The sequence below is a fragment of the Betta splendens genome, chromosome 14 (assembly GCF_900634795.4).
Source record: "Betta splendens chromosome 14, fBetSpl5.4, whole genome shotgun sequence".
NCBI lineage: Eukaryota > Metazoa > Chordata > Actinopteri > Anabantiformes > Osphronemidae > Betta > Betta splendens.
Window position 1 is genome coordinate 8,387,017 of NC_040894.2, and position 15,069 is coordinate 8,402,085.

Sequence of the window (15,069 nt, forward strand, 5' to 3'; positions counted from 1 at the left end):
GGACTTCCTCCAGGGGAGCCCACAGGCAGAAAAACAAAAAACGCCCTAAAGATCACACTGTTTGCTCCAATATTAACAAAAACAGGAGTCATGTTGATGCTTGAGTGGATGTAGAATTTATTTAGAGCACAGCAACCAGAGATCACACCCGAATAGTGTAATTTGTTGTTTAAATGTAACCTACAACTGGTAAAACTAAGATACTTTTATGAATTTTAAACAGTTTTAAAGCTTTGGAGCGTGAGTGAATGTGTCCATTTGCTATTGAAGAGTTAATGTATAAGCTGTGTACACAAGGAGAGGCAGTGACACTGGGCTGCACTTTGTACCCACATTCAATAAAAATTTATTTCTGTCATTGTGTTCTTTAAAGGATGACAGTGAGTCACCAAGGAGTAATAAATGAAAAAGTAATGCTCAGATTCATGGGTCCATTGGATTTTTTTTACTTCTTTATAGGAATAAGTTTCCTAAAATGTAAATAGATATAAATAAATAAACTCACTACAACAGTCTAAGTAAATCTCCAAGAAACTGAGAGCTGTAAAACAGTGTATTGTGTTGAACACACAGGGCTTAAAGCACGACACAGAACAACTTCTTCTCTCGAAACGGATTCTCGGAGGAGGGAACTGGGGTGACCAGCGGGTCCTCCTTGGCGTGAGATTCACAGTAAGCCATGAGTTCAGCGGCTGCCTTGGACACCTGGGCAAAAACGTGGCATCAGAAAGAGGAAGTACTGCTCATTTTAACACACCTGCCCTAATGTGGCTCCACATGAACATGACATTGGTCCTAGAAAGAGGTCATGGAGGGTGCAAGAGATTTATCAGTGCCTAGTTTGAATTGAAGAGCCAAAACAATTGAACCATGTCTTAATATAATAAAGTAGAGCCCCCACTGTGACCTATGTATTATTATTATTATCCCCTCTGCTTTAAACCTGAGAAACGGTGTAATCTTTGCAGGTGCGTCCAATAAAGTGGAGTCTCTCACCATCATCCTCTCTATGTTCACCTCCAGTTTCAGCTGTTCTACTGTCTTTCGAGCGTCGGCGATCTTGGCCATGTTGTTCGACATCCTGCTCCGCTCAAGTCTGCAAATCTGCAGCAAACAACAGGTGTTTAGCCACGGGACAAAACATTCAAGTGCCCATCGCTGATGCATAAAACCAAGCGAGTTTGTGACAAATAATTGAAGGTGTCTGTGTCACGGTTGGAGAGAGAGTGTTTCAATTTGATTGTTAATTCAGCTCCCTGGGTCTCAGCTGCGAGCTGCACAGGGAGGGTCTCGGAGGAGCAGGGACGGGCTGGGGAGGCTGAGCAGCCCTCCCCAGGGGAGCATCCGCTAGCTGCCAGTGTAAATACACCTAACATTAACTCTCCATGCTCCTGATCCAGTGTTGTGTTGCTCGGCTGTCGTAAATCAGACGTTAATGATATTTTCCAACTGTTGCTTCTACGGTATGCTGCTATTGCATGAATCAATATTGCACAGCTGCTGGCACAAAGTGATGCAAGAGGGTGATTTTGCTGAATCTATAAGAAGGCAGTAAACAAAAGTCAATAAAATACCTTCTATATGAGCATGGGAGCCAAATGATGGCCAACAATAATAAATGACACACAGCAGCACTGACAGCAGCCCACGCAAAGGTATGTAGAGTTAGTGTATTTGCTGGTTTCCAGTGAACCTGTGCAAATGCAGATCAAAACAAAACGCACACAATAACAAGCTTCATAGTTACTCATAATAATTCCACGTGCCACTCACCTGAAGGCTGACAGCAGACAGTGGGCTTCTGAGACGGCAGTCCTCCTTCCTTCAACAGATCCGCTACCCTAACTTAAAGTAATGGGTGAAGTGAGATTAATGGCAAAGATGAGGAGGAAGGAAGGCTTCAATAGGTTCCCTCCTTCAGATAATTAGCCATGGCTCTGCCCCCAGGAAGGGCTCAGAGCACCAGTTAAAGGCAACATGTGGCGTGACCTTCATCTCTACCACTGGCTTAATGGGCTAATATAACACTGCTGTTATATAATTATATACACCTCTTATTGAATCTGATCATTTATAATAACAAAAAAATCTGATTCACTAACAGTTGTTTTGTGAGCTCAGTAGCAAATCTTCAGTTTAAAAATAATTCTTAAAAGAAGGTAAAATGTTTATTGCTGGAACATAAAACAAACAAATGTATTCATTGCATTTTTACATTCATGTAACATTAAAAAGATATTTCCTATCTTATTTTGCTTTGATCTCTCAGATAAATGGTCCGTGATGGTTATTGCTGTGTAAATAAACAGGTGACGTGTACCAGACTCTCTCTCTAGCATCCTTTCTGGTGTGTTGGGCTCTTTTATTTTACACCATTCTAACCAGTGCAGACGAGGGGACTGTGTTTGTGTTGAGGACTTCATTCTTTCATCTACATTGTGCCCGCTGTCCCGTGGAGCAGACAGTTGTTCCACACAGCAGCGGGGGGCAAAGTGGCAGCGTATGGAGTGAAATGTCAAGCGCCTCATTAACATTTGTTTCCCTGTAGTAATTGGTCTCTCTCCGTGGAAGATGCACGAGGCGGTGAGTGGCACAAAGCAACACGTAGGGCCTTTTTAGTGTCCAGAATCCTGATGGTTTGATAAAGCGACACGTGGCAGGCCTGCATTGCACCCGCACACATAGGAGTGACGCCTGGTGCGTAAAAGCCGTGTGAAACATTTCCCCCTCGCTTCTCCTGGATATCCTGAATATTTGGGCAGCATTGCAGGCAAACGAACCAGTTTTTCTAGTATGAAGTCAGACTCACAGTAAAGTGAAACCTCGAGGAAAAGCAGCAGCCGTTTGGGAACGTCTGTAACAACGGTGGAACATTTTCGTTGTTAAAAGTTGTTTAAAAAAATATTTGTTTATTTAAATACCACTAAATATCCCACTATATTTAAAATATATATATATATAATATTAATTTACATTGATATATTTTAGAATTTAATAAACAGACGTGATTATTTGTGTATTAATTTTACATGCGTGGCAGTTGCTTTCAAAATAAAACGGCATCAAATGTGATGCTAAAAAATCTCCGTCAGGTATTTATTGTTATTTATTTCTTTAATATTGCTATTTTAACCCTTTGAATAAAGAAAAAATTTAAGTTGAGAAGGTCCCCGGCACCGGGGCTGTACCATCGGAACCGCGGTGGGAGTGTACGAGCTAAGTGATGAATAACGTTAGTGACTCACAGTAAGACACTGTACTTCTCACTGGTTCGGCAGCACTGGATCCAGGGGTTAACGCGACTTTAGCGGCTCCCAGCCGACTAAACCCAGCAGTTTAGCATCTGAGCTAGCTAGCCAATCCTCAAGTTGCCACACAAGACTGCGACTCCAACGGACGGCGGCGGCTAGCTAAAAGAGAAAAGCCCCGAGCATCTCCATCCAGTCCAACAAACCTGGATCGATGCCGTCCTCCATAACTGTCTGTCTCGCCGTCGTGAGCGGATTTCACCGGCGTCACTAACTGCTGGCTTTCCGTCCACCGAGATGCCCGTGATGCGCGGATGACAGGATGACGGCGAGCGGGGCTGGAAGTGAGTAACGGTACCGTCGGCATGCTATCCGTTAGCGGCGAGCGTGCGGCCGGCCGGACGTTAGCGCCGCGAAGTTCGCGCGTAGCCGCCCGCTGCGCCCGCGGGGGGGGCCCGCGAGACGAACGGCCGCCCGCGTGACACCTCCGCTCGCACGCGGCGCTGCCCGCTCCGCGTTCGCCGCGCTAATGACAGCGGTCCGCGGAGGTAGCCGCGCCGCGAAGGCGACCCGAACTCCGCACCAGGCCGCGCGCGACCACTCGGTCGCCCCGCGGACGCACGGGCTTTTTATTCAGCTGTGTGTAGTTTGCGTGATGTTTTGTCCAACTGTCGCCACATCTGCAGAACACAAGCTTCTTGTCATGGGACCCACGGAGCCATGGTCAGTGAGGGAGAAGCTGTGTTTGGCCACGTCCGTGATGAAGAGCGGGGATCAGAACTGGTTTGCGCTTTTCTGGTTTTGCCTCTAAAGCTGGTCACAATCACGATCAGTGTGTGTCACAGTGAACGACGAATATCATCATGTTTATATTCTACGTAGTAGAAGTGTGGTTTCTTATTACACCACAAAGACATGCAAACAAAATGAATCAAATGTACTGTAGGCCATGTGTTAACCCTCTGAGGAACTGGCATTGTGTCTATGAGTCCAATTTACAATTTCAAAAAATAAATTTGCAACTGCAAATGGATTAAATAGATTCAGAGAAGGAAATGTGTGCAGAATCGGCAGATCCTCCGTGTTTATTTCACTTCGGATCATCCTTCTCACCAGGGTGTCTGTCAGCCGAGCCATCAAGCCATTTGCAGAACCTGGGCGACCACCTGACTGGTTCTCTCAAAAGGTACCACCCAAAAAAAAAGAAAGAAAAATGTGATTTTCTGTAGATTTGTCTCTCGTTCGCTCTTGACTGTCTTTTGGCTCCTCGCAGCACTGTGCCTCAAAGTACTCAGAGCTGTTAGAAACTACAGAAGCCCCAAAGTAAGTACAATACATATGTAACATGAACTAGAACAATGATGAATGTTGGAATAAACTCCCAAGGCTTTCATTGACATTACAGCCCCAAACAGTATCTAAAGCTCGTCAGTCATGCTCCTATCGCCTCCAGGAGGAAGCGTGGTGAGAAGGGTGAGGTGGTGGAGACAGTGGAGGATGTGATCGTGCGCCGGCTGACGGCCGAGAGGATCGACGAGCTGAAGCGGTTGATTAAAGAAACGCAGGAGAAGCACAGGTACGAAAGCAACCGGCACAAACACAAAGGCACCGCAGCATCACGGCGTCGCTGAGACGCGCTGACGTGACGCCTGTCGCTTCGCAGGAGGATGAAGAGGGAGGCTGAACTCATTCAGGCAGGACATCTAGATTCCAAACTGGCGGAATTATGGGGAGAAATTCTTCAGTAAGAATCAACAAACCGTCCGATCTGTCCACGTAACGATGCAGCTCATCTGCCTTGGTTTGTATAAAGGATGTCTCATTAGAAGGCAAATGAACGGCTCCCCTGTGTCCTTAAGGAAGAAGAAAAAGGACGAGGAAGAAGCACTTTTGAAAAGGAAGAACACGGATGCTGCATATCAGGGTATCTCCTCAACTTTTAGGGTTTTCTGGAGGAAGGTTTCATTTCAGATTTATCTGTCATTTAATTGATGCCTTATTATTAAATGCTTTATCGTGGAACTCATTATTTAAGGTATATTTAGTCAGCAGCTTGACAGCTGACACTATACTGCCTAAAAATGCCCTTGTCTTTATTCATAATTACGCAGTAAAACAAAGGAAATTATTATATCATATATTTAATATTACCATTATTAATGTGACTGATGACTGACGACCCCTCCCTCTTTCAGCCAGACAGGTAGCAAAGAACACACCTAAGCGAATGTCCGGTGTTACCATGCATTCGCCCTCAGGCTGTAGCTCCCCGAGCCCGGAGTTCTCGCCAGGCGACCCGCTCGAGTGCTTGACGCTGGATTTGGCATCTGCAAAGAATGTAAGTCCCTCACGGATCACATTATTATGGGTTGCTTGTTGCTTGTAGCTGCCCTTGTCTTTGTGTTCCTCAGGCTTCAGGACCGACCAGACTGATGCCTTTCGCCGACTCTTCTGGACACGGAAGTGATGACGTCAGCCACGTATCACTCCTGGACGACCCCACTCAAAAGAAGCTGCTGTGCCAGAGAGCCACACCGCCACCATCACCACTCCTGTCTGAGTTACTGAAGAAAGGCAGTATCTTGGCTTCAAATTCCAGACTGGTAATGTTAAAAAGACCTACTGTGTTATGTAGTTGATGGAAATAAATATGATTATGCAATAATTTTAAAGGTCATTTTCTACAATATGTGATGTATGTGACCCTCCTACAATCATAAAAAGTGGGAAAATTTGAGACCTTTAGCTTTTGATTCATATTGTTTCATAATGTAGTGTTTACAACACACAATATGTACATGTATGTGAAACATATGAACACGTATGTGTTTATATTCCAGATTGGGGAGGAGGACGTGGTGACTGGTAGTATGGCAGGAGCACACGACCTGCAGCTGGCGCTGCCCAGTCAACCTCTGTCTCAAGCAACAGGTGCAGACACGTGCATGTGATTTCATGTTTCATTACCACTAAAGGAGCGTGATTACTATTTATAGGCATTCAGTGGAGGTATTTCATCCCAGTGCTGTTGTTTTAAAGCCCCGGCTGCTGTGATGCTGCTGCTTTGCGTGATGCTGTGTACACACGGTTGCTCCGTAGGTGCCCCGATGCTGTCGCGGCTCCTGGAGGCAGGTCCTGCCCAGTTTTCTGCACCGGCCGGTTTCATGATCACCGCAGACTCAGCCTCCGGCGCTCCTCTGTCGGCGGCCACTCCCGTTCCCGTCGACTCCTCCGCCTCAGCAAAGACAGGTCTGACCGTGGTTTACTAAAGCAGCGAAGCTCGAGAGATGCATGTCATTAATAGCTGTGAAATGCAGCTGCTAGTTTAAAACTGTGTGGAGGGATTGTGTGTGTAGGCCTTGATAACGTGCTGCCACCTGTCTCTGCAGAAAGTAAGGTGTCAGGGCTCAGTGAGGAGGATGTGACTGTGGCCTATATAGGAGATGAGCTGGACCTAAAGACAGTGGGCGACATTATTGCCATCATTGAAGATAAGGTGCAAAAAAATCACTAACTCGGAGCTGATGAGTTTTTAAATTACGATTATTGGCTTTGTGTTCTCAGCATCATCAAAAAGCTTTAAGATTTCTAGTACCTTTCCGTCTACAGGCAGATGAGGCTGCAGAGGTGTTGGATGCAGCTGCAGTGGAGGCTGCTTTGTCCCTGTGTGAGGAGAACGGCCATGCTCTGTCGGGTGCCTGGGAGACCGGCCCGTTCCAGGTCCACGGGTCCCACCACACGGCCCCACAGCCGTCCTCTCTTCACTGTAGCCTGGAGGTGAAGACAGAGGTGTTGGAGGTTCAGGATGGGACGCCGTCGCTCCCCTCTCTGTGCAGCAGTCAAGACGGCTGCCTTGCGACATACCCCGTTGGGTTGGCGAGCCTCCCCCCCGGCTCCTCGTCCATTTGCAGCTTGAAGAGCTTGGAGCGCTGCCCCACTGGCGCGTCGAAGCGGCCTGAGGCAGCTCGGGAGTCCGGGGAGGCGTTGCTCTCGAAAAGCCAGGTTTCCTTGGATGTTTCTCTCAAATGCGAGAAGCAGAAGTGGGCACAACAAAGACATGACAAACCCCACAGAGGTAAACGCTGCATTAGCATTAGCATTAGCATTCACTTGTTGCCAACCATTTCCCACTTAATATTTATCTTTACTATCTTGGCAGACCCAGTATTTGAAGATAGCCCACAGACAGACAGGCATCCCAAGGTACTCAGAGAGAACACGCACAATTGGACTCGGACCCGCGGCACTGTCTTTATCTTTCTTTGTTCACGCAGGAGGCAAAGGCGGAATACGGACTAAACGTCGGTGGCGTCTCAGGGACTAAAGTGGACGACGAGTCCCCCGGGCCGGAAGCGTGCGGGGAGGAAGAGGGCGACGGGGTGGAGGAGTTCTTCTCAGAGGCGGAGCTGGAGCCCGCGGCCAGCGAAAGCGAGGACGGCTACAGCCTCCACACGGCGTCCTCGTCTCTCCAGCTCCACACCACCGCAGACTCCATCCCCAGCAGCCCCGCCTCCTCCCAGTTGTGAGTGAGACGCATTCGGGCACAGCCGACCAAAACAATTGATGAGGTCTGGCCTGCCTTGCATTTCTATACTGGCAATGCTGCACAGCAGGTTCTGCCAGGCCGCATCTGCCCTCAGACTTGTCTTCTTGTGCAGCTCTGTGTGCAGCGAGGACCTTGAAGCTCTGCAAGCTCACAAGATCTGGAAGAAAGCCATTATGTTGGTGTGGCGCGCAGCGGCCAACCACAGGTCACCACGCCTTGTAACAGTAACTTAACCATTGATGGGAAGCCTTTTATATGCAAAGTGTCAGTCGTTCATTTATCCAAACTGTTTTCAGGTATGCAAATGTCTTCCTGCAGCCAGTAACTGATGAAATTGCACCTGGATACCACAGTATTGTGCACAGGTAAATTTGTGAGCTGTTTTCATTTCACAGATTGTTTTGCATCACATCCTCTGGGTTGTGTGGTGTCAGTCACTGGAGGTTTTTTCTTTGATACAGACCCATGGACCTGGCCACCATCAAAAAGAACATAGAGACCGGTTTGATACGGACCACTGCTGAGTTCCAGCGGGACATCATGCTGATGTTTCAAAACGCCGTCATGTACAACAGCCTGGACCACGACGTCTACCACATGGCCCTGGAGATGCAGCGCGACGTCCTGGAGCAGATCCAGCAGTTTCTAGCCACGCAGCTTATCATGGAGACGTCAGAGTCTGGCATCAGCGCCAAGAGTCTGAGGGGCCGTGAGAACGCACGCAAACAGGACTCCACTGACAAGGTGCTTCACTAGAATTTTGACAAAAGCAGAGAGTACAGAAGAAGAGACAAGGGTGAGACAACAGGCTGGCTTAAAGGTAGAAGATAGTGATGCCAAACTAGAACTGTTGGCCATTTTCCAAAGCATGACATCTGTTTTTAGTAGCGTCCGTTCAGGTAGTCATTAGTTTTACATGCTGCAAAACAAACAGATCTGAATCCCTTAGGATGTTGTTTTTAATAGTGCACACGTCCATCACAGATGCAGTTCTCTTAATGTTTCTAAACCTAATTCAAGAATTAGAAAAAGTGAAAGCAAAGACATCTATCATAAAACATATGCTTTGGAAAATGTAATATCATGTATTAATACAAGAATGTTGAGAACCTTACTGACAACTATTTACCAAAGCATACAGATAGTGTTGATCTAGACATTTAAGTTAATATAAATATGTTTATTATGTTTATATGGTCCAAAAACATTGTTTTTGCACAATAATGTTATCAACAAGGTAAATTAGATGTGAAGTTAATCAAATACATGATCAAAACACAAACAGCTGTAAAGGTAACTCTATAATCCAGCTACATTAGAACTGTATAGTTTTAATAAGACACAGGTGACTGAATGCAGACTCCACTCACAGACTGTGAGTGGAAACACCTTGTTAAACAGATGATCATGTGGATACTGCATATGCAAACCTGACTCTCCTGTCCCTTTGCTACATAGTTGCCTGGCAGCACACTCGCATTGTTTTGATCACCTGCCTTTCAAGTTTTTCAAACCTAATCCTGCAGCTGCCGCGAAGAACCACGATTATTCTGAAATGTCACGCTATGCTTTGACAAATGGTTGACAAAGATACATGTCTGTAGTTTATGTTGTGGTTAAACATGACAGCATGCTGCTCACATCTGATTAGCGCAGAGATCAAGATAAAATAAGAGGAATTCTTTTTGCTGGATCTAATGTGTTTGTCTTTCCTGGTCATGTGTTGCTTCTCCTTGAAACTTCCTGTTCACCTTTGAGTCACACGTCTGATGTGCATCCTTTTGCTCTTGCAGGACTCTGTCTCCATGTCCTCTCCTGCCTTCCTACTTTCTCTCTTTGTAAGTACCCATCGTAGTCTTCAGACCTTTCCTCCTCATCCTTCCGCTTTGGAAGCGAACCTGTTCAAAGTGAAACGCCTCGTCAGTTACAGACTGGACTTTGTCTTGTGTTGTCTGCAGGACGGAGGCACCAGAGGGCGCCGCTGTGCCATCGAAGCTGACCTCAAAATGAAGAAATGAAGACTGAATTTACTCATTTGCACAGATTCAGTGTAAACCACGCACTCTCGGTTAAATGGGCGGAGGAGAAGCTGGTTTCTTCTAAGAGAGTCACATGCACATGCATCACATACTGTATAACCGTTGAATACATGTTCCAACCTTCCACAGGGGCAGCTGGAGAAGACTGAATGTCAGGTTACATAAATGAGATTTGGGCTGATCTGTTTATCATTTTAGTTTGCATTTTCATTGAATATAATATTTAGATTTTTTTGTTCTCTAAATTTAAAATGCTGTCGTTTTAAATATGACTTTTTCATGAATTTATTTTCTATATTACGTCTCCAGTGAAACCGTACAAACAAGAAAATTCTTGTTTTTTTTGGTGTTCTCGTTATGTTGGTTAAATATTCTGTGAAACTTACAATGTTCAAAAGTAAAAGTGTATAAAGTCCCTCAACCTATAATCGTTATCATTTCCTCACTACAGTACCACCGATGCAAGAAAACCATTATTGGGATTTTTTCACTTTTTCCTAATTTACAACATTGTTGATTGATTATTACCAAAGAAATAAGATGCTACTGGTGCATTTTGTTGAGGACAAAGAATCAAACCATCACAAAGACACAAGTTAACAAATCAGATTCTGGTCAAACCTTTAATTCTCTGGTATTTTTGGCTGAAGTGCATTCGCACACCTTCTAATACCAAAACCTGATTCGTCTCACAGTAAAGGTTTTACACACTCGCGAGTTTCCGCTTGGACCTGTTCTAAGTAACATTTAGCGTGTCAGCAGGAGATGTAGTGTGTAGATGGAGATGTGTCTGCCAAAATAAAATATGCAGCTAATGCACTCAGCGGGATGCATGCAAGAACGACAAAATGAGACATGGGTAAATATCAACGTAAAAGTGCCTGTGAACCTGAACATTTCACAAATGTGAAAACAGCTAAGGCAGTTTGGCAGCAACAAAATATCCAAGTATGATTTCAATGAGCTAGAGTTGGTACAAAGAATTAAAGATTCTGAGGGAAAAGCTTGAGAGCGGGTTATAAAAGGAACCTTTATAACCTGAGATGCTGCTCAGCATAGAACCTCCTAGAACCTATTTGGCAGAACCTGGGAAAACTGTGCAGGACAGTGAAAGGACTTCACGACAAACCTGGTTCCCTGCTTGTGACAACTTTAAAAGTACTCCGAATCACAGCCCTCCTCATGCAACATCTAACGGTCTCACGTATAGTAAAAGGTCCTGGTGGCAGAAGCTTGGTGATGTAACAAGCGTTTATACACGCAGCAGGGCAGGGAGTAGAAGGCCCTGCTCCAGGACATGGGGTTATGGCAAATATGACCTTTCAAAAGAAGCATGTTATTCAGAAAAAAACATTTTCTAACAGTTCCCTCTACTGTGCCTCACACATCCTAGTACCAGAGGCCCAGCTGCCTGATTAGCAACAGTTTCCATATTCAATACGTCTGATTTGTCCACATCAAAATAAATAGCAAAATAAAGGTCTTTTGCTCTTTCAAAGCAAAGATCAGATTTCTTAAGTCACTGCACTGAATGACTTCAAAAAGTCATTTTAACTAAGAAATAAATATAAGATTTATGCAATGACAAAAAATAATAAATAGTTCAACTGCTAAACATGTATGTTGGACATACAACCTCCTTCATAGCCCCGGTGAGGGATCCAGCACGTCCTTTCATTTCTATAAGAAAGTTTCAAGGCTCTGCGACATCAGACCTGCTGCCACGGCGAGTTCCATGCAACTCGTTCTACCATCTAAGAGGAGAGAAGGCACATTGCTCCCAGCGGCATCATCTCCTACTCACTGCGCTGTACCTAAAAACGCTTCTTGACAAAGTGGCCAGATCAGATCAAAACACACACTTCAACATAATGCATTATTGTAAAGTCTGAACAGAAACGCGTCCTCCTCCCGGGGGGCCTTCATTTGCCTCGCTGACGCCCGACCAGCCGATGCAGTTTCTCACAGTGGTCCAGCCTCATTGACTCTGCCTTCTGCTTCAGGCGTTCGTCTCGGTACAGCTGCCCGAGGTTTGTCAGGTCCGATTCTGAAAGGGAAACACAGCGACACTGGAACCCATCGTACACTAAGGATGTGAATCTGCAACTTGCTGCACATATGATTAGAATTTGACATTACAATATGATAGTTTATTTAATCTGTACAAAAAAAAAACATTAGTTTGCTCATTTACAGGAACCAGTTGCCAGGGAACCAGTAAAACCGCTCCCACTGCTGTTTTATTTACAGATGAGAGCAGCAGTCGTCTCTTCCAACTCTTCGTTTAAACACAAAGGCAAACATTTCACAAGGTGATTTCACAGCGACCGACTGGATTGTATCAGACCAAATGACTGAATTCGAGGGTTTGTTCATGCGACACGTGCTTCATGACCAAAACGGGCAGAAGTCTGCTTACTCTGCTGTTTCTCTTTCCAGCAGCTGCTTTGGAGGTGTTCGATGTAGTCGCTCTCGATCGTTTTCTCCAGTTCCACCAGCGCTGCTCCACGGTACTCCTTCTGAAATCCCTTATCCACGTAGTACGGTACGCCCATGTGCTGCGTCTCCCTGGACACCACCAGCCCCATGGCCCTGAGAGCCGAGCACAGGTTTAAAGCGGTGACAGATTTATATCAGCCTCAGACTAGTGGGGTTTATGGTGCAGAAGACTCACGGCTTATAAAAGAGACTGTAGGGCGGGTTAGTGGCCATCATCTGAGTAAACACTGATATGAGGATTAGCACCAGCACTGGGAGAAGCTGCAGCAGCGCTGTGAAGGTGTTCTGCGGGACGATAAGATCAACAGAATTATAAAGCATGTCGCGCTGCGTTTACAGTCGGCATCACAGAGAAACAGAGGCCCTTGATTCACGAAGTGGGACGTGAACAAAGCCCTAAAGTTCTGCTAGGATTCCTGTAGAATTATGTTGAACAGAGACTTGTGAGTCACGCTGACCTGACTCTGGTTTTCCTCCACCACCACCTCCTCGCGCCTCTCATAAGCCCGTCGACGACGAGGCTGGTAGAACTGGGAGTAGGAGGCTCCTTGGTTGGTGTACACGTGGATGTTTCCTGTAGACACACGCACACTTCTAAATGCCTTCATTTAAAATAATAACGCCACTATAAACACCAGCACTGATGGATATTTTTAGATCGATGCAACACTGTAGCTTCACAGTGTGACACCGCTCACCCGTGGGAAACCTTCCTCCGAAGAATATGTTGAAGAGCTCCTCGGGGGAAATGTCTGCCTCAAAGTCTCTGTGGAAGCTCCGGTGGTGGCCATGGCGACTGTAGCTCTGCTGTTGGGGGGCCGTTGATGCTGCAGACTGGTCTCCATATTGATCATACTGCTGCCTCTTCTCTGGATTGCTCAGCACCGCATATGCATTGCCTATTGCTGTTGGGAGAAACGTGATACATGTGGTGATATACACTGGAAAAACTGCACAACAGAGAATTTCTGGGGACATCAAGCAGCTGATGCTGCGTGCTGGATGCTCAGGGACATTTGCCAGCGAACACATTTTCACCGACTGTGAGTCGCAGTTATTCCACTGTGGAGCTGTCTTCTATATAAACAACGTTGTACATGTGTCCTTTTATTTAGTGTGATGTTAATCATTCTCCTCTTTTCACTGGACTTGTTGACAAATTGAAAATATTTTTATCACAAGACATCACCCATATACAAAACTTTTAGTCAGCCCAGCCTTGAGCCTCTGCATTGCTCCAGTTTTATTTAAACAGGACACTGCAGCACAAAGATTCAGTCTGTGTCTTAATGATGACTGATCACGATGGTGAGAATTTGGAATACAGGCTTGAAGTTGTACCTTTGAAAGCATCTGTGGCTCCTGGAGCAAAGTTCTTATCAGGGTGAAACTTGAGGGCCAACTTCCTATACGCCTTCTTTAAGTCTTCATCACTGGCCTCTTTGGAAACACCGAGGATTTCATAGAAGTCTTTGCAATTCTTTATCCTGCAATAACAGACAGAGCATTATAGAAGCGTGCGCGGCCGGTCTGCGAGCTCACTCATGTTATGCTAAGCACGTAGAGAGGAGTCAGCGGGCACCTGAGAACCCCCTGGCGCTGATCCTCAGAGTAGCTCTTCTTGTCATCAGCGCTGGTGCTGCTCGGTTCACCGGTTCGGATGTCCTCGTCTCTCCAGCCGGACGGCGGCGGGACGTGGTTTGTCTGTGGAGGGGCAGAGGCTCCGTTCCTGGTTATGGCATCTATCAGCACTGCAACAAAAACAAAGGCCTCTACAGTTAGAAATAAAAACATGGTGGGAAATATGGGACGCTTGGCCGAGTTCACGCGGGGCTGCTGGTGCAGGTGTACCTAATAAAGTGGACGGTGCGTGTAACGCCAGCTCCTGACCCTGCGGCATTTAACTGCGTCATGCACGTGTCGAGAAGGACGTGAAGTCATTGACAACGGTTATAATTGACGACGTTCATGATGCCACGGAGCACAGAGCTGTGCATCAAGCGACAGCGGTCAGCCTGAAACGCGGCCCTGTCGTCCAGCGTGAGGAGCGGCGTGCGAGCTGCGGAGCGGGGGGGAAGGGAGCGGCGTTTCAGCCTGCAGCCCGTGCAAACAGCCTGGGCCGCACGCCGCTACGGATACAGACAGTTAAAGCGTTCAACGTGAGCGATTTAACTACGATCCGCAGCTAACGGCTAAAACAAGCTAGCCCGCGGAGCGGCGTTAGCTACTAGAGAATGTGCGTCAGCTAATTTTACCTCTGGCGCGGGTGCTGGGGTAAATGTTCTGGGCTTCGTGCAGCAGCTGCAGCGCCCGATCTTTCCGCCCGGACCGCAGGCACAGCTTCGCCTTCTCGATCAGCCGGTCTGCCTCCGCCTTATCCATGTCAGCGGTGCTTTGCGGATCCCGTCGCCGCGCGCGAAGCTCCGTCCCACAGCGATGTGCGTCAGCACCATGCAGCGCGAGCCGCCGCGGCTAACAGTTAGCTAGGCGCTAGACACTCGATAGCGGCTCTAGTCAGGCTGCAGACAGGCCTGCAGCCGGGCCATCTTCAGCTGGATGTCTGAGAACGGGCTGTTACTGGAGCGTCCGAGCACCCGGTTCAACGAAGTCCCCGGCGCCGCGACGCACGAGCGGCGGACGCGAGACGGCGGCGACGTCACATCCTGCGGAGCGGTCGCCTGAAACCTGCACAAAACCCACAGCGTCCACGAGAAAGAGTGCAGAAAGTGGCACAAAG

General features: G+C 46.8%; 3 protein-coding genes and 1 long non-coding RNA gene across 16 annotated transcripts; 1 reads left to right on the forward strand and 3 right to left on the reverse strand.

Moving 5' to 3' along the window:
* Positions 1 to 93: 93 nt before the first annotated feature.
* gng8 (guanine nucleotide binding protein (G protein), gamma 8) lies at positions 94 to 3,597 on the reverse strand. Of its 5 annotated transcripts, XM_029174170.3 has the most exons (5): positions 3,455 to 3,597; positions 1,774 to 1,845; positions 1,575 to 1,693; positions 997 to 1,104; positions 94 to 705 (listed from the first exon to the last, which is right to left on the reverse strand). In XM_029174170.3, the coding sequence occupies exons 4-5, from the start codon at positions 1,078 to 1,080 to the stop codon at positions 577 to 579; spliced, it is 213 nt and encodes a 70-aa protein (XP_029030003.1). In that variant the 5' UTR covers positions 1,081 to 1,104; positions 1,575 to 1,693; positions 1,774 to 1,845; positions 3,455 to 3,597; the 3' UTR covers positions 94 to 576. The 5 variants fall into 5 exon arrangements, with proteins under 5 accessions (XP_029030003.1, XP_029030002.1, XP_029030006.1 ...); XM_029174169.3 differs by lacking the exon at positions 1,575 to 1,693; XM_029174173.3 differs by lacking the exon at positions 1,575 to 1,693 and having other exon boundaries at positions 1,774 to 1,841; positions 3,455 to 3,595.
* Positions 3,452 to 10,254, forward strand: brd8a (bromodomain containing 8a). 9 transcript variants are annotated; one of them, XR_003788207.3, is made up of 20 exons: positions 3,452 to 3,592; positions 3,935 to 4,031; positions 4,365 to 4,434; positions 4,522 to 4,571; positions 4,654 to 4,824; positions 4,912 to 4,992; positions 5,108 to 5,172; positions 5,444 to 5,586; positions 5,660 to 5,851; positions 6,089 to 6,179; positions 6,348 to 6,497; positions 6,638 to 6,744; positions 6,858 to 7,323; positions 7,408 to 7,451; positions 7,523 to 7,770; positions 7,907 to 7,999; positions 8,091 to 8,159; positions 8,256 to 8,614; positions 9,588 to 9,632; positions 9,753 to 10,254. XR_003788207.3 is itself a non-coding variant. In XM_029174155.3 (20 exons), the coding sequence occupies exons 1-20, from the start codon at positions 3,571 to 3,573 to the stop codon at positions 9,810 to 9,812; spliced, it is 2,547 nt and encodes an 848-aa protein (XP_029029988.1). In that variant the 5' UTR covers positions 3,452 to 3,570; the 3' UTR covers positions 9,813 to 10,254. The 9 variants fall into 9 exon arrangements, 6 of the variants coding, with proteins under 6 accessions (XP_029029988.1, XP_029029990.1, XP_029029991.1 ...); XR_003788206.3 differs by having other exon boundaries at positions 8,256 to 8,590; XM_029174155.3 differs by having other exon boundaries at positions 8,256 to 8,538.
* LOC129605089 (uncharacterized) lies at positions 6,497 to 7,250 on the reverse strand. The gene is made up of 3 exons (XR_008696598.1): positions 7,113 to 7,250; positions 6,844 to 7,019; positions 6,497 to 6,702 (listed from the first exon to the last, which is right to left on the reverse strand). It is a non-coding gene; the product is annotated as an uncharacterized LOC129605089 (long non-coding RNA).
* A 183-nt stretch (positions 10,255 to 10,437) lies between the features above and the next one.
* On the reverse strand, positions 10,438 to 15,040 carry dnajc18 (DnaJ (Hsp40) homolog, subfamily C, member 18). The gene is made up of 8 exons (XM_029174167.3): positions 14,588 to 15,040; positions 13,915 to 14,083; positions 13,674 to 13,819; positions 13,031 to 13,237; positions 12,791 to 12,906; positions 12,508 to 12,617; positions 12,253 to 12,425; positions 10,438 to 11,880 (listed from the first exon to the last, which is right to left on the reverse strand). The coding sequence occupies exons 1-8, from the start codon at positions 14,712 to 14,714 to the stop codon at positions 11,756 to 11,758; spliced, it is 1,173 nt and encodes a 390-aa protein (XP_029030000.1). The 5' UTR covers positions 14,715 to 15,040; the 3' UTR covers positions 10,438 to 11,755.
* Between the last annotated feature and the right edge of the window lie 29 nt (positions 15,041 to 15,069).